We start from the raw sequence: 23368 nt of genomic DNA on the forward strand, positions 1-23368 counted from the left end.
GGGTTGTTAATATATTTAAGTACATCCACGTCCGTAGGAGAGGTGTAAGGTCTTAAGCAAACATTATTCAAACTATCTTTACCGTCATCCTGCATTTATTTTTGCTTTTCGCTGAACCGTGGAGAATTTGTGGTTTCCCGAATTCCTCCTGGGTAGTTTGAGTCTGTTTCTTGTTCCAGAGTCCGTCTCACAAGAATACACACCTCTGCCGCCGTTATTCTTCCGCAGCCCCTCTGGTTCGCTCCCGGACCACCACCGCCCATCCCCACACAGGAAGCCCCGAGATGAGCTCCCTCTCCCTGCCAAGGCTCTGCTCTTGGAGGGAGGGGTGGGGACTGCCTAATTGGCCCATATTAAGAGCCAAGTTTAAGTCCAACAGAGAAAATGTGCTGCATGAAAAATATTATGACGGTTCTGGGAGATCAGTCTGGCATGCTTGAGCGCAAATATCTCCCTCTTCTTCTCTCCCGACTCCGTCGCACAGGCGCGCTCGAGCCCCACGCCGTAGACCAGCGCACACCGGCCCCTTGGTCTTGATTAAGGGTTGCGGTTTGACACATGTTTAGAGGAACTCATTTATAAGGGGAAGCACAGTGTAACAAATAGCCTCCTGTTCCAAACAAAAAATGCTTTATTTTTCCCTGCTAGGGGTATGACGTCTAAACACTTGGCTAGATGGAGCCCATATGTTTTATACATATCTACATAACACATGCATAAGTTGCTGTATGTGGTGTTGGACTATTTTAGGGCTTATAATGCATTTTAAAATAACCGTTTTTTATAATCCATAATCATACAGTGCAACAAATGAAAGATGGGAGTACAAGGACTCATTTCTTCAATCAGAGGTCGTCATTAGTCAAGCGTAGACGACACGATTTTGAACGCCACCCTAATGCTTTGCAGATACATCTGACTGCTGTTTTGAAATGCTATGGTTTTGCTCGCAGAAACATTTCATTTGGAACGTCTCTCTCAATTTCACATCTGAAAACTGGATCTAATTACATCCCGAACGGTCAGAGCGCAAGAAGAATCATTTGGGAAATCGAATATACAGTACACGCCATGCTATGGCCAGCCATTAGATGTTTGTTTTTAGTGAACTGATGAGGAATTTGGGAGCATGTTTCTTTGCTTATTCTTGGTAATGAAATTCATCTTTGCGGTCGGAGAGCATTAAAGCTGCTATGTAGCAACGCAGCCTGGCCAGACACAGGAATTAAACCGCATATCTCTCTACCACACGTACTGTATGCCTTTGAACTAATATTCAAATTGTTGTGTCAAAGACGCAAAAACCATAGCTTACATCGTAAACTCTGTATACCATTTACTATTTGAAAAAAAAAAATCTATGTAAACCATAAACATCTGAGACTGTAGTATGCAGTTTTGTTGACACAATATTGTTTCACCGAATGGCATCCAGTTATCATCTCAGAAATAAAGTTGTTTCTGAACCTTTTAAATCCAATTTTACAGAAAAATATCATGACTTTTTTCTGTCCAGTCAAATAATGAGTAAAAACAGATGGTTAAGATTGTGGTTTGTATTTAGTTTATTTTATACATAGTTCCTGTTTATTTCTCAATTGGAAATGGAAGTTTATGTAGGAAATAAAGGGATAGTTCACCCAAAATTGAAAATTCATGTCATTGATTACTCACCCTCATGTGGTTCCAAACCCGTAAGACCTTCGTTCATCTTCAAACCACAGATTAAGATATTTTTGATAAAATCTGAGAGCTTTCTGACCCTGCATAGAAAAAAAAAAAAAAACCTTAGTGAATCTTTAAAATTACAATTTGTTTTCTTAAGTTACATTGACATTGAAATTGTGGGGCCAGTAATTTTTTTTTTTAGTTTTTAAAAGGAACCTATGCTTACCTGCATTTATTTGTCCATAATTTCAGTAAAAATAATTTATTCCTGTGATGAAAAGCTGAATATTTTTTGATGAAATCCAAGAGCTTTCGGACCCTGCAAAGAGAAAAAAATCTTTAAAATGTAATTTTTTTTTCTAAGTTACATTGACATTGAAAGTTTGGGGTTTGTAATTTTCTGTTTAGATGTTTTCATTTATTTGTCCATAATTTCAGTAAAAAAAATTGGAAATGTTATTACAGTTTAAAATATCTGCTTTCTATTTTAATATATTTTAAAATGTAATTTATTCCTGTGATGAAAAGCTGAATATTTTTGATGAAATCCGAGAGCTTCTGACCCTATATAGACAAAAAACCTTAGTGAATCTTTAAAATGACTGTTTTCTTAAGTTACATTGACATTGAAAGTTTGGGGTCTGTAATTTGTGTTTAGATGTTTTCATTTATTTGTCCATAATTTTAGTACAAATATTTGTGAAATATTATTAAAATGTAAAATATCTGCTTTCTATTTTAATGTATTTTAAAATGTAATTTATTCCTGTGATAAAAGCTGAATATTTTTGATGAAATCTGAGAGCTTTCTGACCCTACATAGACAAAAAACCTTAGTGAATCTTTAAAATGACTGTTTTCTTAAGTTACATTGACATTGAAAGTTTGGGGTCTGTAATTTGTGTTTAGATGTTTTCATTTATTTGTCCATAATTTTAGTACAAATATTTGTGAAATATTATTAAAATGTAAAATATCTGCTTTCTATTTTAATGTATTTTAAAATGTAATTTATTCCTGTGATAAAAGCTGAATATTTTTGATGAAATCTGAGAGCTTTCTGACCCTACATAGACAAAAAACCTTAGTGAATCTTTAAAATGACTGTTTTCTTAAGTTACATTGACATTGAAAGTTTGGGGTCTGTAATTTGTGTTTAGATGTTTTCATTTATTTGTCCATAATTTTAGTAAAAATATTTGTGAAATATTATTAAAATGTAAAATATCTGCTTTCTATGTTAATATATTTTAAAATGTAATTTATTCCTGTGATAAAAAGATGAATTTTTAGCATTATTACCCCAGTCTTCAGTGTCACATGATCCTTTAGAAATCATTAAAATGTTCTGATTTGCCCAGGAAACTTTTCTCATCAGTGGAAAATGTGATACTTTTTTATTAAAGTTAAAAAAACAGCATTTATTAAGTATTTATAAGTATTTATTGCATCCTAGCTAGATAAAATGGATAATTCTTCTTAAAATGTTAAACTATTGAGTGCATCTAAGAAATGTTTTACATTAATTATGACCTCCTGTATTTTTTTCTCAATGTAAGATAACCTGACTGTTTTTGCATGTACATAGTGCTACTTTTACAACTTTGCGGCTTGTTTCAGCTCTCCGTGAAAGTTTCTTGTGAAGGATGACGAATCTTATACAATTGTTTTACTTTCTAGACGTCATATTTCAGATGATGTATGTAGTCCAACAGCTGTGTGTGTTTTAGGGGGGTGCGAGTGTATTTGTTTGAGTGCGTGTGTGAGGTTGAGGATCAGAGACCCTGACTGAGCTCTCCCAGGCTCTCCGTTCTGTGTAAAAGAATTATGAGATGATCCATCAGCAACAAAGAGTTCCATCTTCACACTCTCCAGTTTCTTTCCCATCTCTTGACTTGCTCTCCCAATTCTCCCGAATCTGAAAATCATAACCATGTGCCTCTCTTTCTGTTTTTTTTTTTTTTTTTTTTCCTCTCAGTGACAGGCACCATGTCTCCATGTCCATTCCTGTCCCTCTGAAGTCTCATCTCAGTGTTTCCGGCGCATCCGAAGTCGGCTTTCCGACCCTGTCCAGCTCCCCTGAACGGGACGTCCGGAAGCGGGCTGGCTCAGATGCGGATAAACAGAAAAACCAAACCCCTCCACCTAGTTACAACACAGCCATGACCCAACCTGACCCCATGACGACTCCAGAAGTCCCATCAGTGCTGTCCACAGAGATTGTGAGCGTTGAAGTAGGTAAGACTGTGGATACACATGGGGATGGAGAGACTGTGTCCGAGGCACATACGGAGAAGCCTCTGGAAATCCCTACGGACATAGCTAGTACACTACCGTCTGACTCCGTCCCTCAGCACCCGGGAGCCATGAACGGCTCAGCCGTGCCCAGCGAGGGTATAGGTTTGGGTGTTGCGGGCGCAGCCGAACTGTGCTGCTCCGTGGAGCAGGCTGAGGAAATTATGGGCACTGAAGCTACAGGGCTGGGATTGGGACTAGGATTAGGATTGAGATTGGGAGGCGGCGCCAGACTGGACGATTACCCGTGTATCCCCGTGGAGCACGCGGTCGCAGTCGAGTGCGACGAACAGGTTTTGGGAGAGTTCGACGCCGCTGGGATCGAGGAGGTCTCGCGGCGCATCTATGCACTAGAAAACATGTCTAGCTTCCGACGGCCTCGGAAGAACTCGGAAAAATGACTGGGATGTTAGGCGTGGGCCTGGAGAAACGGGTCGGAGGATGACTGGTATCCAAGTAGGTGGGTGACATGAGGCTGAGCCTGTGTAATATTTCACCCTGACTGCAACAAGTATAGACATTACATAAAGAAATATATTATAATTAATATTGTTATAATAATTATTAATATTATTAGGAAAAATCTGGAATATTGACCAATTTGCACTTCTCGAAGCATTTCTATAATCCTTTAAAGTGAAATAAAGAGAATGTTTGGTTGAAATGCTTGCTGGATGTCTTTCTGGGTATATGGATGCATAGTTTTAATGGCATATTCTACCCCAAAAATGAAAATTCTGTCAATATTTACTGTCCGTCATGTCGTTCCAAACCTGTATGACTCTCATTCTTCAAGTTATTTAGAAGAACTGGTTTGGTCCGAAGAACAGTGGTGTTTTAAGGATGCAATCTTGTCACCTTTCAGCATTTGTGTGACAACCATAAATGTTAGTTTTTAAATTTTATTTGTTCTGTGAAATAAATTACTTTTTTATTTAACAGGATTAGGATTGGGAGGCGGGAAGGAAACGCAATGCATTAAGAGCCTGGGGGTGAAAACTTTTGGATTTAAAAGATAAGGGTAAATTCAGCTTATTTTGTCTTCTGGGAAACATGTAAGTATCTTCTGTAACCTCTGAAGAGCAGTACTAAATGAAAAAAATATGCTATTTAGGCAAAATAAGAAAAATGTACACATTTCCATTATAAATGTACACATGTAAATGTACACATTTCCATTATATTCAAAATATCCCCCCGGCTCTTAATGCATGGTTTTTCCTTCTGGAGCATCAGTGAACATTTGAACCTTCTGTAATAGTTGCATTCTGTAATAGTCCCTCAGTTGTCCTCAGTGTGAAAAGATGGATCTCAGAATCATACAGTCATTGTTGGAAAGGGTTCAAATACACAAAAATGCTGAAAACCAAAGAATTTGTGGGACCTGAACGATTTTTCTGACGAACAGCAGGGATTAACTGTTTAGGACAAACAAAGGACTCATGAACAACTATCACTAAACAAAAAAACACAGCTGTGGATCATTCAGGTAACAACACAGGTAACAGTATTAAGAATCAAGCGCATGTAAACTTTTGAATGGGGTAATTTTTATAAACTCAGCTATTATTTTCTCTTGTTGACTATATGTAAACATCTTTTATCTGAAATATCTTATTCAGGTCAGTACTAAATAAACAATAACTTGCATTTTGTATGATCCCTCTTATTTTGGTAAAATAATTAACATTTTTAATGATTCTAAAAGGGGGATGTAAACGTTTGACCTCAACTGTAGTATAGTGTAGTATTATTATTGTAGTAAATTAGTTTTCTTTATTAGTTTGTTTAAATGTAACCTATTATGCCCCTTCATTCAAGATGTAATATAAATCTCAGGTGTCCTCAGAAGGTGCCTGTGAAGTTTTAACTCAAAATACCTCACAGATCATTTATTATGTAATTTTGAAAATGCCTGTCTTGACTGGAAGCAGAAAAATGCTGTTTTTGTGCATGTTTGTTTAAATGCAAATGAGCTGCTGCCCCCCACCCACTTTTCCGAAACAGGGCTGTGCCTTTACAGCTCGTATCACTATTGCGCTGAAATCATGCGTTTTAAACCATATTAGTTTAAACTTCTGATATACAGTTTTCTGAGCGTACACATCCGAAGCACGCATGTGACTAGTTCTCTTTCATATCTTATTGCGCTTAAACTCTCAATTACACACAAGTTAATGTTAAAAACACACAAGTTACAAAAACCTGAGTCAAAAACGTGAGTCACTTATGTATGGAACTTGTGTATAAACTAGGTTGAATTTTTTTCAATATACTAGTGCTAAAATCAGCTCAAATCCACATTAAAGCTTATATTTAATTTTAAAATATAGAAATTAAAAGCCACTTTAGGACAAAAAAAGTCACACAGGTTTGGAACGACAATGAGAAATTACAGTTTTCATTTTTGGGTCAACTATTCCTTTAAATGCCACTCAGTATTACAGCGGGAATTCTTGTGTGCCAGGACCAACCTGAGAGCAAAGCCCGATATATACCAGGCCCTGTGCCAGAAACAATGGCTGTTGGCTGTCGGGGTGGGCGGAAAGGGCGAGGAATATCCGTGTACCAATGACACCCTTTCTCATGCGGCACACTCGAGTTCTGCTTCCAGAAGATGGAAAACATGCGCGCACACATTGCGCAAACCCCTTCTTTACCAGACTTTGTATTCTCTCTGATTTATTCACCCTGAATTATAAAATCCTGACAGCTGTGCTTCACAGTTTGATGCTGTGTCAACACTGGATGTGCGCGGCACATCACCACATAACACAATTCAATAGCTCCTATTATATGCATCAAATCTGTCTACGCTTGAAGGGTTCATTACTTCATATTGTTGACGGCCCGATTCTATTTTTGCACCCAGTTCTCAAGGTTTTTTCTCTATATATAACTTTGTTATAGGGTTTTTGGCCGTTTCTTTATTTTCCCATCTGTCTAAAATAACTTTTTATTCAAATCATCATCATTTGACTGCAATGAATTTATCTACATTTGCATTTAAAAATAATTCTGACCACTACACCAGAATCTTGATGAAATGAAACGTGCAATATCAGTCACTTCCAGTGTTGACATGGTGTTAAAAGATGTAAAATAGCATTGGCATAAACAAAAAGCTTGAGAAAGTTTAAGCAAAACCTTCAGGGTTGCTGGGTCTTTATTCCAAAATGAACTTTTTCTTTAAGGTCCTTTAATGCTAATGAACTTTCCCACTGTGTACAGTTATTCAGATATCGGAAAAACCAAAACGCAACTGATGCATACTGTTGAAGAGGAGCAGGATGGCCGTTCCTCTGCTTTCACTGCAGTTTTTTTTCTTCTTCTTCTTCTCCTTCTTCTTCTTCTTCTTCTTCTTCATTATGACATTAATCCTCATTTTGCATTTTGGACTGCTCTTCAATGACACGACCTCTACAAAAACATTTTCAAGAGTCATTTGTATGTGCTTTTTTTTTCCCCAAGCAGTATTCAGCACATATTTTGTTGTCCTTTATTCCTTTCAGGTATTTACAAGAGTCAGATCCTTTTCTGTAAGAATCACATCATGAATGTATTAATCAGTTTTAAGAAAGGACCATGTTGTTGTCAGAAAAGACTAGTAACGGTTGACTACATCGTTTTATCCTGGCTTGAATCCCTTGTTTGGTTTCCTGTCTATTGTAAATTTTCCTTGAATGACTGTTGATAAATGTTGTATTTAAGACAAATACAAAGAAACGCGTTTCCATAAATTGCTGTGACACTGTACATATACTTTTGTATGAAGGGTGTTTTATTATTAAAGACCAGTTTAATTATATAAATGAGCAATTCAAGCCTTTTGTCTCTTAATCTTGTTTTGTGTTTTAATAATTAATTCAGTCCAACTTCTCTTAAATATGCTGACACAGATCCTTACCCTGTTTAGCACTGAACTGGCAAGCAATTCCAGCTGCAGTGCTGAACCGATTCACCACTGAGAGTGTCTGCATTATCCTGTCTTTTTGTGCATTTGTGCAGGACTTGTATGAATTAGTGTCATTATAAACCTGCTATATATGAGAAATCACAGATTTGGAATGACCAACTTTTCTTTGAATGGCTGAAAGGGTCATCGTTTTCACCTTCATCTAGACAACCTCCTGTTGCAGGGTTTCAGTCACCTTAGAGCGGCCCGGCATCTTGCAATCTCAGTTGAAGGAATGCTGCCAGTTAAATAGGGTTTGTCATATATTTGGAAATATTAAAGGAGAAGTCCACTTCCAGAACAACAATTTACAAATAATTTACTCACTCCCTTGTCATCCAAGATGTTCATGTGTTTCTGTCTTCAGTCGTAAAGAAATTATGGTTTTTGAGGAAAGCATTTCAGGATTTTTTCCCCATATAATGGACTTCATTGGTGCCCCGATTTTGAACTTCCAAAATGTAGTTTAAATACAGCTTCAAAGGGCTCTAAATGATCCCAGCCGAGGAAGAAGGGTCTTATCTAGCGAAACAGTCATTTTTTTCTAAAAATAAAAATTGGTATACTTTTTAAGCACAAAAGCTCATGTAGCACAGGCTCTGGGATGCGCGTCCACGACACTACGAATCACGTCTAAGTTCATCGTCTGTGTACTCAGGCTCAAAAAGGTAGAGTATGGCGAAAAACTCAATCTCATTATCTCCTACAACTTCAGAATCGTCTGACATCCTTGTACCTTTTTGTTTGTAAACAGAGTTTGACTTCCTTGCACTTGCTTAGTCTATGCACGTTCACTTTGTAAACACTGGGTCTGTGGTTCTGCGTGACCTTTCAACGTGACCTTTCGATGTGATTCAATAGTACGTAGTGTCCTGGAGTTCTCCTTTCAGGAAATTAGCAACAGGTGCCAGATTAACACCAATAACATTGAGGTATCTGTAAGTGTTCTCTAATTTTGATCAGAGTTCTTTTTCAAATATTTAAGTTTTTTATACTGTGCTTCAGAATACAGTTAATTTATGAAATATTCTTAGAAAACTGCCCTTCTACTCATGTTAGGATAACTTCAAACAGGACTAAGCAGTGACCTTGAAATTTAGAAAAATTATAGATGGTTCTCTAATTTTGATCTTCGTTGTATATATGAGCTGAGAGCCCTATGAATTCTAAATAATTCATTGCATTTTATTAAATATAAATTACTGTAGACTGTATAGGGCTGTCAGTTGATTCAACACTTTTAAATACAGTTTTTTTTTTCCATTCTACTTCCGTCTGCCTTTGCTCTATAAAAGATACATTATGTGTAATTCTGAGACGGATATAATTGTTTGGTACTGTTGTTCTCACAGAGTCCTGCCACTTAAACAAATCGCTTTGCTGGAGACGCCTCACAACCACAGATAAACAGCGTTCTGTCTCCCAAGACAGAGGAGCTGTGAAGTGAAGACTCTTTCAGCCCCTGAGAGCCGTCACTGTCTTTCTGGAAAGCTAATCCACTGCAGGTGTGAGGAATTCTGGGACTGAAGGCAGATGCAGCAGTTGGCTTAGTTGGAAAATCACGTCACCCCATCTTAGACACAGCAGACAAGCAGGTGACGGCACTGCTATGGCAACAGAATTGCTGGAATGTGTGAATGTGTCTGATGTATTATTATGGGATGGGGAGGTCGTATTAGAAAACTTCTTGAACTTTTCATGCTGTCATAACAGTGGCACTGATTTAGCACAGCTGACACTGACAAGAGTCTGGTTTGATATATTATTGTATATGTTCAGCGCTGAATACATTAGACTGTAGATTTAGACTGCAACATTTAAAAACCTGTTGTTGCAACAAATTTGGTGTGAAAAGCACTAGAGCTGCTATATTAATGCAATGCAACTCTGTCTTGAATTATTTTAGATCTGTTGCATGTAAATTCAGCTCAATCTGTGCTGGAGTTCAATCAGTCCAGTCAGTTTGTGCGTCTGTTTTTCTGTTCCTCATCAGCAGCACCTCACAAAAGCGTCCAGCACCCAATGGCCTCAGAGATCACACTGCATGCTCAGTCTGTGCTCGTACTGTAAAAGCCTATATTTGGATTACAACAGAACAATAACCCTTCAGACTTCCCACAACACCTTTACATGACGTGAGTGCGGCTTAAAGGGTTGGTTCACCCAAAAAGATCTTCGTTCATCTTTGGAACACAAATTAAGATATTTTTGATGAAATCCAAAAGCTTTCTGATCCTGCATGGACAGAAACGCAACTGACACCTTCAATGCCCAGAAACGTCGTAAAGACGTCATTAAAATAATCCATGTGACATCAGTGGCTCAACCGTAATGTTTTGAAGCTACAAGAATACTTTTACTGGGTTCTGTTTTTTTTTTTTTTTTTTTTTTTTTTTTGAGTTCTCAACAACAGTCATCAGTAATGCCATTTTTGTTTAGCAGAAGTTTTTTGCTTATTTGTTACCTGACAAATTCAGCAAATGAATTCAAGGCAGTACATAATTTTCAATACCACTGTAATATTGTATATGGTTTTATTTGATTTGAAAGAAAGTTTTGTATTTTTTCATGCTGCAAAGCATGCTGGAAAATAAGATAGTTTAGCTCTTTTAGGATGACTTGGGTCAACATTTGAACAGATATTGTTGGTCTAATACCAATGAATGCCTGTTTATCCCACTGAATAAAAAACAGCAACTTTTTATCTAAATTCTGACTTTTTTCTCGCAATCCTGACCTTTTTTTCTCAGAATTTTGTGATACAAACTTTCACGTCTGATATGTGATTATAAACTTGCAATTCTGAGAAATAAAGTAAGAATTGCTCGCAACTCGCAAATCAAACTTTTTTCTCAAAATTGCATGATATAAATTCGCAATCGCGAGTTATAAAGTCAGAATCGCAATATAAACCTGCAAATCAAACTTTTTTCTCAAAATTGCATGATATAAACTATAAAGTCAGAATCGCAATATAAACCTGCAAATCAAACTTTTTTCTCAAAATTGCATGATATAAACTTGCAATCGCAAGTTAAAGTCAGAATTGCAAGATATAAACTCGCAAATCAAACATTTTCTCAAAATTGCATGATATAAACTCGCAACTGTGAGTTACAAAGTCAGAATTGCGAGGTATGTACTTGCAAATCAAAATTTGTTTTCTTAAAATTGCAATATAAACACAATTCTGAGAAATAAAGTTGCAATTCTGAGAAATCAAGTCAGACTTGCAGGACATGAACTCACAGTTCTGACTTTTTTCTTCAAATTGCGAATTTATATCAGAATCAGAATATCAGATTACATTTCGCAATTCTTTATAACATATAATTACGAGTTATTATAAACTCTCAATTCTGAGAACATATCAGTCTTTTTTCCCCCCTCACAATTGGACTGTACTCACTATTGCAAGTTTATATCACAATTCTGAGAAAAAAGCCAGAATTGTGAAATAGAAACTCAAATTTGCAAGAAAAAGGTCAGAATGCACAATTCTGACTTTATTTCTCGCAACTGTGTCTCATTTGCAAGTTTATATCTCACAATTCTGAGAAAAAAAGTCAGAATTGTGTTTGTATCATGCAATTCAGAAAAAAAAGCCACAATAACCTTTTTTTCCATAAATACCTGTTTTGAAGTAGATTGAAGGGGTAGTTCACCCAAAAATGAAAATTTGCTGCAAATGTACTTATCCTCAGGTCATCGAAGTGTAGATGTAGATGAATTTGTCTTTATAAGAACAGATTTGAAGAAATTTTGCATTACGTCACTTGCTCACCATTGGATCCTCTGCGGTGAATGGGTGCCATCAGAATGAGAGTCCAAACAGCTGATAAAAACATCACAGTAACCCACATGTAATCTACATAATTCCAGTCCAACAGTTAACATCTTGTGTAGTGAAAAGCCAAATGTTGGTTCCAGCTAAAATCCAATTTCTCTGTCCAGTGAAAAGTCGTCTTTTGTAATCAGAAGTGAAATATGCACAGATATGCACTGTTTACAAGCCAAAACAGTTCTAAACAAATAACTCAATTTTGATTTGAGAGGACAAGAGATTTTCACTGGAGGAGGCATTATTAGCACTTTCATGGTGGATTTGTTTCTTACAAACATTGAGCTTTTCACTTCACAGGACTATTTAGTGTGGCCAGTGATGTTGGTCATTCCTGTTTTGTTAGCTGAGCCGAATAACCAAGAACACAAAGTCAGAAAAGCTGGATTTGAAAAATGATCATGACAATGGTTTATGATTTTTAAAAAATCCCTTTTATACGAGACACATTTTTCTAACCCATGATGCAGCTGCTAGTTTTATGACTTCACATCTGCATGCTGCAATCTATTAATATATTGACTTAGTATCGAAGTGCCTCAAAGTCTCCTAGTCTTGTTTAAGGCCAATCCATCTTGCCATCCAATCAGCTGTCACCACCGTCACGGCTCCCAACAGAACAAATCACTTCTCGAAAGTTCTTGGCATTCTGGACGTGTTGCTCAGTTAAGCCTCATTGCTTAAAATCACATCATGTTTTTATTCAAAAGCCGTAATGAGAGTGAACTTTGCTTGTTCTCCCTGTCTCTCCGCAGTCTCGTGTTTGGCCTCTTGAAATGCATTTGAGTGGAACGGATACTATTGGATCGATATCAGTATTTAAATTGGACACATTTGGGGCACGTAAGCTCCGAAAAGAAAAACAGTCAGGTGACCGTGACCGCTGCTCTGTGACCTCTGCTGGAAACTGGAGCTTTGGACACAATGGCCTAAGAATGACGTCACCTCACTACACCCCGACGAGCTCGAGTTTACATTTTGTGTTGAATTAAGACTTTTGCACCGTGCAGTTTTCTATAATTACCTTTAGCAGGTGCCGATGACGTAACTGACACCAGACGTAAGAGTGGACAACATGGAAAACTCCCTACGTTACAAAAGACTAACCTTTGTTTAACAATAGGTAACAAAATCGCCGTAATCCCTCTCATAACGGCAGAGGCGGATCATGTTTGCAGCGTATGCTTTTGTGTTTGAAATTTGGATGTATATGTTATCTTAGACCATGCGTGGATGTTTCTTTGTCTGTTTCCTGCGTTATTTGTGACTAGCGCTCCATCTGTCATCTCCTTTCTCATGTTGTGTTCTTATTTCAGTGCTTCTCTCCTTTCTCTTCTAGCCATGGGGGGGCTGTCAAAGGTGAGAATGCTCTTGTGAAATACAAAATGACTGTGCAGCTCGGCTGATAGCCTGAACAAATCCAGCATCACTTAGCACAGGGATGTTGTTAACACCTGCTGCTTCCAGCGAACTGGCTGCAGGTCAGTATTTCTAAATTAGGATACTAAGCCTTAAACACAGGTGTGCAAGTGCCAGTGCTTTAGTGTTTTTTTTTTTTCAATGCTTTTGCCCACTGAAATCGTACAGTATACAGTCACTATGCAGCTTTCTTCAGACAAATTCTTTAGTTTTTCAGTATATTTTTGTATTTGAAGCCATTCCGACAATGACTGTATGATTTTGAGATCCATCTTTTCACACTGAGGACAACTGAGGGACTCATATGCAACTATTGCAGAAGGTTCATACACTCACTGATGCTTCAGAAGAAAACAAAATGCATTAAGATCTGAGGAGGAGGAAAACTATTTGAATTTGAAGATCAGGGTAAATTTAACTTTTGTCTTCTGGAGAACATGTAAGTATCTTCAGTAGCTTCTGACAGGAAATACTACATTAAAAATTATATTTAGGCAAAATAAGAAAAATTCAAAAGCTTACACCTCTGGCTCCTAATGCATAGTTTTTTTCTTCTGAAGCATCAGTGAGCGTTTGAACCTTCTGTAATAGTTGCATGAGTCCCTCAGTTGTCCTCAGTTTGAAAAGATGGATTCAAACTGAGGATTCAAACACACAAAAATGCTGAAAAACCAAATAATTTGTGCGACCTGAATGACATTTCTGAACAGCGTGCAGTTTAACTATTCAGGACAAACAAGGAACTCATGAACAACTATCACTAAACAAAACAAAACAGAGTTTAAGCAGAATAATAATCAGAGTTTATGTGCATTGTGCACTTGCCTATAGGAGCATACAAAAAAAAAAAAAAACTATTGCACCATTGACTTTAGACCAGGTTTCAGTTGGTCAATGGAGCAGTCTATTTCAGTTGCCTCAAAATAGCAACGCGCCAACAATGCCAGGCTCAGGCTCATTGCTATTTTGAGGCAACTGAAACACACCTCATTTTCAGACCAGCACGCCCATGGGTGCACAAATGCATTTGCTATTTAAACAACGTGGTGCAGGACGTGAAAATGATAACTCTGTCAGTCTGAAACTAGCAATAAACACTTGCGTTGTGCCTGCCATCACATTGTGCTGGGTGCGTGATAGGGTCCTATATGTAAACATCTTTTATGTAAAATATCTTACGTAAACTTTTGACTTCAACTGTATATAGTTTTGGGTTTAGTGTTTCTGCAGGCATTATAGTGACCTGTAGACCTCACCTATCAGATATCGCTGTTGAGTATCTTAGATTTGAGTGTTGTTCTACATGCAGCTAATATGAAGTGGAGTTTTATTTATATCTGCTATACTGTTTTGGAGCAAGACTGATACGGAAGAGAAGAAATTGTAGAATAAAACCTTTTTTTTTTGCACACAAAAAGTGTTCTCGTTGCTTCATTAAATTAAGGTTGAACCACTGATGCCACATTAACTTTTTTATCGATGTCCTTACTGCCTTTCTGGGCCTTGAACGTGGTAGTTGCATTGCTGTCATTTGAGGGTCAGAATGCTGTTGGATTTCATCAAAAATATCTTAATTTGTGTTCTGAAGATGAACGAAGGTCTTACAGGTTTGGAACGACAATAGGGTAGTGGGGGTAGTGCACGATATACCGGTACTTAAAAGGTATCGCGATACCTTTCTTTTAAAAACGGTATGATTCCGCATTTTACTAGTTTCAGTATTTTAAAAATGTATTTTAATAAGAGTCGTATTTCTGCGTGTCTGTGTTAGTGAATGGCGCAGATGCGAAGTTTTGTTTAGTATACACATACGCGTGACGCTTGCGGTGTTTTCAGCCTCTGCTGCCTCAATATATGAGTACATAAACACATGAACATAATCTCTAGAACTGCTCTAAGAGTCACTTCATGAGCATTTTACCGTTTCTTTTGTGGAAAACTATCATATACTGAAGACCCTAAAGATCTTCACAGCAACCCGTCAAAATAAAAGTTCGGTTAACTGGACAGTCAGAAACATATTAGTATATGACTTAATGAAAAGATAGTACTACTTCTAATAATAAAACTATTATTAAACAATGTTTAAGGAATATTTACTAGAAAAAAATATTTAACAGAAATTATTTACCAGAAATTTGTAAATACACAACCGTATTTCTGAAAAAAATAATAATAATAATAATAAATATCCTATAATAAATTAATTCTTTATCAAAACTAATTATCCTTTATAAATTCATTAGACATGCTTTTGATTATTAAAATGTAATAAAACGATTAAAATAGAATCCAGAAAATTAATGGAAAACAGATTCACAAACAAAACTGAATTTAAGAAAAATGATAAAACTAATTTCATAGGGCCTTAAAAACATGTATTTTTTGTTAAACATTTAATAAATTGCTGTTAAATTCAGCAAGTTTCATGATTTCAATTAATTAGACATGCTTTTTGATAAATATTTTTTTTTATGTAACTATTAAAATAGAGTCTAGAAAAATTTAAATGGAATTTGGGAAAAAATAAAACAGATTTCATTTGTGTCATTGTTTTATTGTAGTTATCCTTTAGTTTGCTACTTGCATCTAGGTTCTTATTATTAATAACAAAGATAAAATAACAAAACTGTCATGATATAAATTGTTGATGTGAAATAAAATTACTATATCATGAAATAAGACTTGGCTTTATCCTTTAAGCTAATTTACCAATATAGCAAAGATCTCTACATACCTGAGTAGTGGCACTGCATGTGATAATTATTATTTTATTTTATTTATTTAGGGAGGGAGGATGGAATGCTGTGTTTTAATAGATAAAATAACTATGATCTGCATCTGGATCATCTATTATTCAGTTACTTTTCCTGTTGTTCTATGTTTTTCGTAGTATTGGTTCAGTAGTAGCATTGTGATATTTTAGTCAGGCATCGTATCGAAGTCAAAATTTTGGTATCATGACAACACGAGGGTGAGTAATTAATGACAGAATTTTAACACACCCCTTTCTCTATACATATTCCTCAGTCTCGCATATCCACCATGTACAACAACTATAAAGATAACAATACTAGCGTCCACACTAGCGGACGATATATAAAGCAATAAGGCAATACAAGATAATAAGAATGTCCTAAAGAACAGAGCACAGATCAAAAGAAAATATGAGAGAAAAAAAAAAAATAATAATAATAATAATAAATAAAATAAAAATTAGACAGTTGGGTCTTCTAATAGATTACATTTCTTCAATAAACTAAACAGTCTTCTTCCACTTTTACATTTTAAGAGTCTTACAGATTTACTGAACAACCAAAATTCCTTTTGAAAGACAGAAAACAATGGCTTTGTTTTAAGGCACTTACATTTATGAATATAAAATTTAAATAAAAATATTATTCAGTAAAAATTGAGTTTGTACATCTTCCATTATTAAGCCAAAAATTATATCATTTTTAGAAAATGGAGAAGTCAAATTGACTGAAACTTTAAGCCACTCAAATATATCAGACCAAAAAGCTCTACTAATTGAACAGTCAAAGAATAAGTGTGCAGTCGTTTCAATATCAACCTCACAAAAGGTACAATTATTGTGATCAATGTTAAATCTATATCTAAGAAACTCTAAAGATGGGTAAATATCATTAAAAATTTTAAAGTGTACTTCCTTGGTTTTGGGAAGTATCGGAAAAGAAAGGAAAATGGTTCTTAATTTGAATATAGAACTCTTGGGAAAAAGATAAGATACGTTATTTCGACTAGCTTGATTTGGAAATTTATCTTGGGTCAGTGGACGATATATCTGGACCACAAAACCAGTCTTAAGTGGCTGGGGTATATTTGTAGCAATAGCCAAAAATACATTGTATGGGTCAAAATTATTATTTTTTCTTTTGTGCCAAAAATCATTAGGATATTATGTAAAGATCATGTTCCATGAAGATATTTTGTAAAATTCCTATCGTAAATATATCAAAACTTAATTTTTGATTAGTAATATGCTTTGCTAAGAACTTCATTTGGACAACTTTAAAGACGATTTCTCAATATTTTGATTCTGAATTTTTTGCACCCTCAGATTCCATATATTGAAATAGTTCTTACTGTATAATCAATAGTTGATTTCAAATTCGAAAAACTGACCCTTATGACTGGTTTTGTGGTCCAGGGTCACTATTTATCTAAGCGAAAGCTCGTTATCCACCTTTTTCCGAACGCGGAAATTCCGCCTGTCTCATACTGGAAAGATGATTTACATTTATGTGGTGTTTCTAGTCAAAATAACGCACAACTTGCGCATATTTTATATATAGTTATGATGAAAATGTTTCTGTTTACTTCATTCGGTTGACCTTTTCACCCCATTGGATTTCTATGGAGAGCGGAACATGAGAGTGAAAAAAAAATTCTGAAAGTTATTCCAACGATATCATTTCTGTGTGGCTTTATCGTTGTTGTTGTTGTTGTCGTGTGGATTTTGCTATTCTTTAATATTGAGAATGACTTTCAGAACTAAGTTATACATTTATGGTTATCTTCATAGATAAGTGCAGGTAAGTGTTTTTCCAGGTCGTATTTTCCCCATCATTTAATATCCTTTCTATACTGTACCCCTTGACATTTGAAGTATGATGTAGCTTGTGAAAAATGAATTCCTATCTGATGTATTGCTGAAAATATCTGATGTGCCCAGATTATGATCATAGTGAATGCTCGCTGTCTGCACGGTTTCCATATAACCTTCCTGATCTGATGATTCATTAGAGGAATGAATTAGACACTGAATTAATTTGCTATTGTTCTTTCCTCTCTAACTCACACAGGTGCTGTTATGAATCCAAGGCCTCCCTAAATTCACTGGAAACATCGTGAAGGCTTGGTCGTGTTGGAAACTGATCTATTTGGCCCTCAGAGTTTAACATCTGAAGCTCTAGAAGATGGACGCTTTGAATGATGGAGGACAGGAAAAACGGGGATAACGTGTGGGAATGATGAATGGAGGTGAGAACAGATGAAGCTCAGTAGAAGGGAGTGTTGGAGAAGAAAGATGTACTTGATATTATGTTTCAGGTCAGAGGGGGTAAATGAGGCTTTGGCACCAGACTCACCAAGGGTTATCTGGGTTGGCCTGACACTCATAAACCTATATCTCTCACCTGATAGCGCTTTACAGTGTCTGCTTCGGGGGGTTTCTGTGGTGGTCTCTTTTTCTCACTCTTGCTGTTCACACACACACGCTGAGAGGAATTCCTTCCAGTCTGCTGAAACGCTTCACTATCTGTGGAGGAACACTATGGAAACATTGGGCTTGGCTTTCTAACCTCCTGTGACTAGAGCGTTGAGACTTCGAGCCAAACCATGTTAAATTTATTTGAGGGGTCTGTCTTGACAGTTTCAACTTGCAAATACCAATTTATATACATATATATCTAAAACATTAGACCACTTTCTCCTTGCCAAACCCAAAAGTTGGTTTTGTGTGTCTGGGAAATCAAGTTAAGCCAGCCATTTATAGATATTTCACCTTACATAGGCTGTAACATGACTTGATGGGCTTTTTTACCCAAAGAAATTTGTTTAGCTTTTTTTTTTAGCTGTCGATATGCTAAAAAATATTAAAACTTTTTATAAAATATATGAAGAGTTCATAAAGTGCTGTCTGAAATTTTCATCTAAGATCAGTGTTTTTGTCAGGCTGTTACGTGTTCAGTAATTTTACTCTAATGGCAATGTATAGGTCCTGTTCTATGCAATTAAAGTTAAATTACTAAATATAAATATAGGAGCCTGATAAAAAGGCTAATTTTAGAGGAAAACTCTCTGAACTCTATGAACTCTTCATATACACATTTTACTCAGAGACCTTCATCATTTTCCCAAAGCATTTTAATTAGTTGTCCATAAGCTAAAACAATGTTATATATTTTTATTCTTGTTGTATTATTACTGAATAATAATAATAAAACAAAACTTAATTTTTAATTAATTAAATAATTAAAATTAATTTTTAAAGATTTTTTAATTAGCTGAACTTAGCTGTCCATTAGCTGATTTTTTTTTTTTTTATTCTAAAAATATAGACTTTCATTGAATCAATTAAAACGTTTGCTCAGGCATTTTTTTAAACCTTTTATTTTATTTATAGCTTAGATAATTAGTCATTTTATTATATTACCTTTTTTCTTTTATGATAAAAAAAAGTTGAATAAATTATATTTTATAATTATATTATATCTTTCTTTTATTTGTATTAATATTTTTATATATTTGTATTTTTATTATTATTAATATTAAAATATTAAATAAATATATATATTTATTTTATTTTGTCTTTTACTGAAGTTTCTATCAGGCATTTTTTCCCAAAACTTTCTATTTTTATTTTTTATGTAGTTTTTTAAATAGCTGAGCTGATGTTGATAAGCTAAAACTTTTTATCATATTACCTTTTTTTTTTCTTTTATTATTAAAAAAATGTGTTGAATATGTCCAGAAGCTGAAAAATTCTTAATTTATTATAAAATTATAGACTTTCATTGAATAAATTAAAATGTTTTGCATTAAAAAAAAAACTTTTATTTTTATTTATTTATTTTTTTAAGTAACTGAGCTTAAATGTCCATAAGACCTTTTTTCTTTTATTATAAAAAATGTGTTGAATAAATTACATTTGGCATCCATTTTGTGACATTTTCTTTTAATATTATTAATATTTTTATATTTTAAAATATGTTTTATTTTAATTTTATTACTATTAATATTAACTTTATTTATATAATGTTGACTTTTACTCAAGTTTCTATCAGGCATTTTTAAAAAACCTTTTATTTTCATTTTTATTTTTATTATTATTGTTTTTTAAAGTAGCTGAGCTTAGATGTCCAAAAGTGAAAACTTTTTTATTATAAAAAAAATATGTTGAATAACTAGTAATAGTAATAAAATGCGTTGAATGACTTTCACTCAAATTTCTAGACTTTTACACAAGTTTCTAGCTATCAGTCATCAAATTTCAGTGTCAGGTTGTTTTTTTTTTTTTGGTTTTTTTTTTTTGTGGGAATGGGTTATCCTATCCATGATGCTCTGGTACCAAAGAGGAATTGGCTGTTGGATTATGAGTCAGTAACACAGATAACACATGACAGTGTGTATGTGTAGCTATGTTATCATCATTCACGGCCATTTTTTTTTTTTTTTTTTTTTTTTTTTTTTTTTTTTTTTTTTTTATGTATTTAATTAATTTAATTTTATGTACCTTTTTATTTAACCATACTATTACAGACAAGACCGGGGGATAGAGAAAACGGGAAAAAAAAAAATAAAATAAAATAAAATAAAAATTGGGGAGAAAGTCAACAGAAAGGGGGGAAGAGAGAGAGAGAGAGAGAGAGAGAGAGAGAAAAAAAAAAAAAAAAAAAAAAAAAAAAAAAAAAAAAAAGGAGAAGGAGGATAGAGAAAGAGAGAAAGATCAAAAAAAGATAATCTGCTTCCATACCTGCTGACAAAAGGAGAAAACAACAGAAGACACAACAGCAGAGTAACTGCAGCAACAACCAACATCTATATAAATCACAGTAAATACTACATGTTAAATGTTATTGTGCAGCACACATAACTAATATTACAAAACATGTTTTGAAGCAACAGCAGATCAAGACAGTGTGTGTCTGTGAGCACCTGTTTTTACACCAATGTGAATGCTTGTGTGTACACCTGTGTGCACACCTGTGTGTGTGAGCGCGTTTGTGTTCATAAGGTTCTTCCATGTAAATGTTTAATAGTGTGTGTGGGGAACCACAGCCCCGCCCCGCAAGGTATGAAGCAGACATGGAGGAGACCCGGGCCCAAACATCCGGATGCCCCCCCGAGCACGAGAGTCCCAGGAGAACCACCGCAGGGACAACCGCGGCCCCCACCCAGAAAAGGGCAGAGGAGGGCCCGGAGGGGGATCATCCGGCAGCCACAATGCAGACGTCCCAGGGGGGCGTGGCGGCAAGCCCGCAGGTTCCGCCGGCAGCCGGCCACACCAGAGCAGACCGGCCCTGGGCCCGGCGATCCAAGGGCCCCCCACCCCCTAGCCGGGGCCCAGCAAAGCCAGGGGGGCCAGGCCCCGCCAAGCAACCGCCGAGATCGGGCCAGCGCTCACCCGAGCATCCCGCCCCGGAGCGAGAAACCACCAACGCACCGGCGGCCGGGGGCATCCTCCACCGGCAGGGCGTGGTGGGGGGCCTGAGATGATGAGTGAGGCGGAGTCTAAGGCCTGACCTGACACATGGACATAGACAAACAGGCACACATATATACAAGCACACGTTCCCACCCTCATGCACGCAAACAAATATTCACGCACTCGCCCCACATGTAGACATACAAAAATGGACACAGTACCCACAATCACACTCCCCATTTGTACTCTATACTCCTGGATCCAGGCACCACTACCCCCAGAGGGGCAATCAGCGCCAGACCCCGGAGCTGAACCCTCTTCACTCTGGCGTGGAGACAGGAAGACCACCCCGGTACCCCGCAGCAGCAGAGAAGACCACCAGCCCAGACCCCGACCGGATGGCCAGCTCGTCCTCACAGCCCCCAGCCCCGGACAAAGAACAGAGAACAGGGTGTGAAAAAAAAAAAAAAAAAAAAAAAAAAAAAAAAAAGAAGACCCCATGCCTCACCTCACCCGCTCAAATGTAGTGTTGGTGTGTGTTGTTCTAAAGTGCTTTAAAACAGGGGAGGGGCAAGACACTAACCACCCTCCGCCAGCTCGTGTCAAATCGGCACCTCCCCAAGAGCCCTCAATGTCTATGTGTAACTTAAAATTGAGAAGTGGGCACCAGCACCAGAGAGAAGGCTGAATGAACAGACCGCCCCCTGGATGCCATTCAGTGTGCCCACCCCCAAGGCCCTATATGTATGTGTCATGTGACAGTAAGTAATGAGAGTGTCTAAGTTGTGATGTATGATTGAGATGCAGGTGGCCACAAGGAGACAGAGGAGTACCACCTCCCCTGCATCCCAGCAACACACCCGCACCCCAAAACCCTACCTGTATGTTGGTGTGATGGAGCGGGAGAAGGGAAGCATTAGGGATGGGGAGGAAATCATTGGAGGGGGCAAAGTACCCCCCTGGAGCCAGCTCCCCCGCTGACCCCCATAGGCACCCCCGTTGCCCCAAATCTGCCCAGGGCAGGGGGCCCAGGCCCATCCAGACCGGGGCCCAGGCCCATCCAGACCGGGGCCCAGGCCCATCCAGACCGGGGCCCACGGCAGCCCGGGCGGCCCACCGGACCCCACAGCAGAGGAAAAACTACCCCCACCCCATCATTCAGTCAACTCCCAGACTACAGAAGACAATAGACACCCAGGTTAAGTCCGTCCTCCGCCTATATTGCCCCCCTGCAGAGTGGATACTGACAGATGGTAACAACGTCCCTACCAGCTAAAGAGGCCACCGGATCCACCGACGCGTCAAAGGCCCCCGCACCAGGGCCGAGCCCAAGCGCATGCACCAACCCACGCTCCCGGCGGCACACCAACCAGGACCCAAGCCCCCAGGCCCAGCCGGAATCCCAGCCCGGTGGCAGAGCGGCCCCAGAACCCCAAGCCCCCCCCGGACCTACCCCGGAGCAGTACGGCCGCCAGGCCGGCAACCTACGTCCGCCGGCACAGGCCTCCCCAGCAGCGCCGCATGCAGCCGCCAGAAAAACAACACCCAAGAGCCACCAACACCCCATCCAGGCCAGGACCGCAGCCCCAGCGCCGAACCCCCCAAGAAACCCACCCCTAGGGAACTCCCAGATGCCCCCAGCCCATATGGCCCCCCCACGGCGACAACAAAAACCAAAGCCGGACAGAACCGTGACCCCCACTCACACTAGGTGATGGAGCTGATCAAAGGAGCCCAGAGAGATTGATCTAATGTGGCAGCAGAAGCTGTTTCAAGACTAATATAGTCCAACAAACGATCTCTATATTGGTTGATATTAAGATTATTTTTATTTTTCCAGTTCATGAGGACAGTCTTCTTAGCAATGCATAAGGCAGTGTAAGCCATGTGGATTGAATTATCTTCTGTAGTGACACCATCTAGGTAGCCCAACAAGCAGACTGATGGAGAGGCTGGAATGGAACATTTAAGACACTTTGATAAGTCTTCACAAATCCTGTACCAGAACCTCTGAACAGGT

General features: G+C 37.5%; 1 protein-coding gene across 2 annotated transcripts in view; it reads left to right on the forward strand.

Annotated features, from left to right (window-relative positions):
- The window catches only part of uvrag (UV radiation resistance associated gene), a 155711-nt gene extending 149263 nt beyond the window's left edge, over nucleotides 1-6448 (forward strand). For both annotated transcript variants that reach the window (XM_051120918.1, XM_051120919.1), the window contains exon 15: nucleotides 3647-6448. In XM_051120918.1, the coding sequence (XP_050976875.1) occupies nucleotides 3647-4364 (718 nt within the window). In that variant the 3' untranslated portion in view covers nucleotides 4365-6448. The remainder of the gene's footprint in view (nucleotides 1-3646) is intronic.
- Nucleotides 6449-23368: the final 16920 nt, after the last annotated feature.

Source organism: Labeo rohita, chromosome 10, assembly GCF_022985175.1.
Source record: "Labeo rohita strain BAU-BD-2019 chromosome 10, IGBB_LRoh.1.0, whole genome shotgun sequence".
NCBI classification, from domain to species: Eukaryota; Metazoa; Chordata; class Actinopteri; order Cypriniformes; family Cyprinidae; genus Labeo; species Labeo rohita.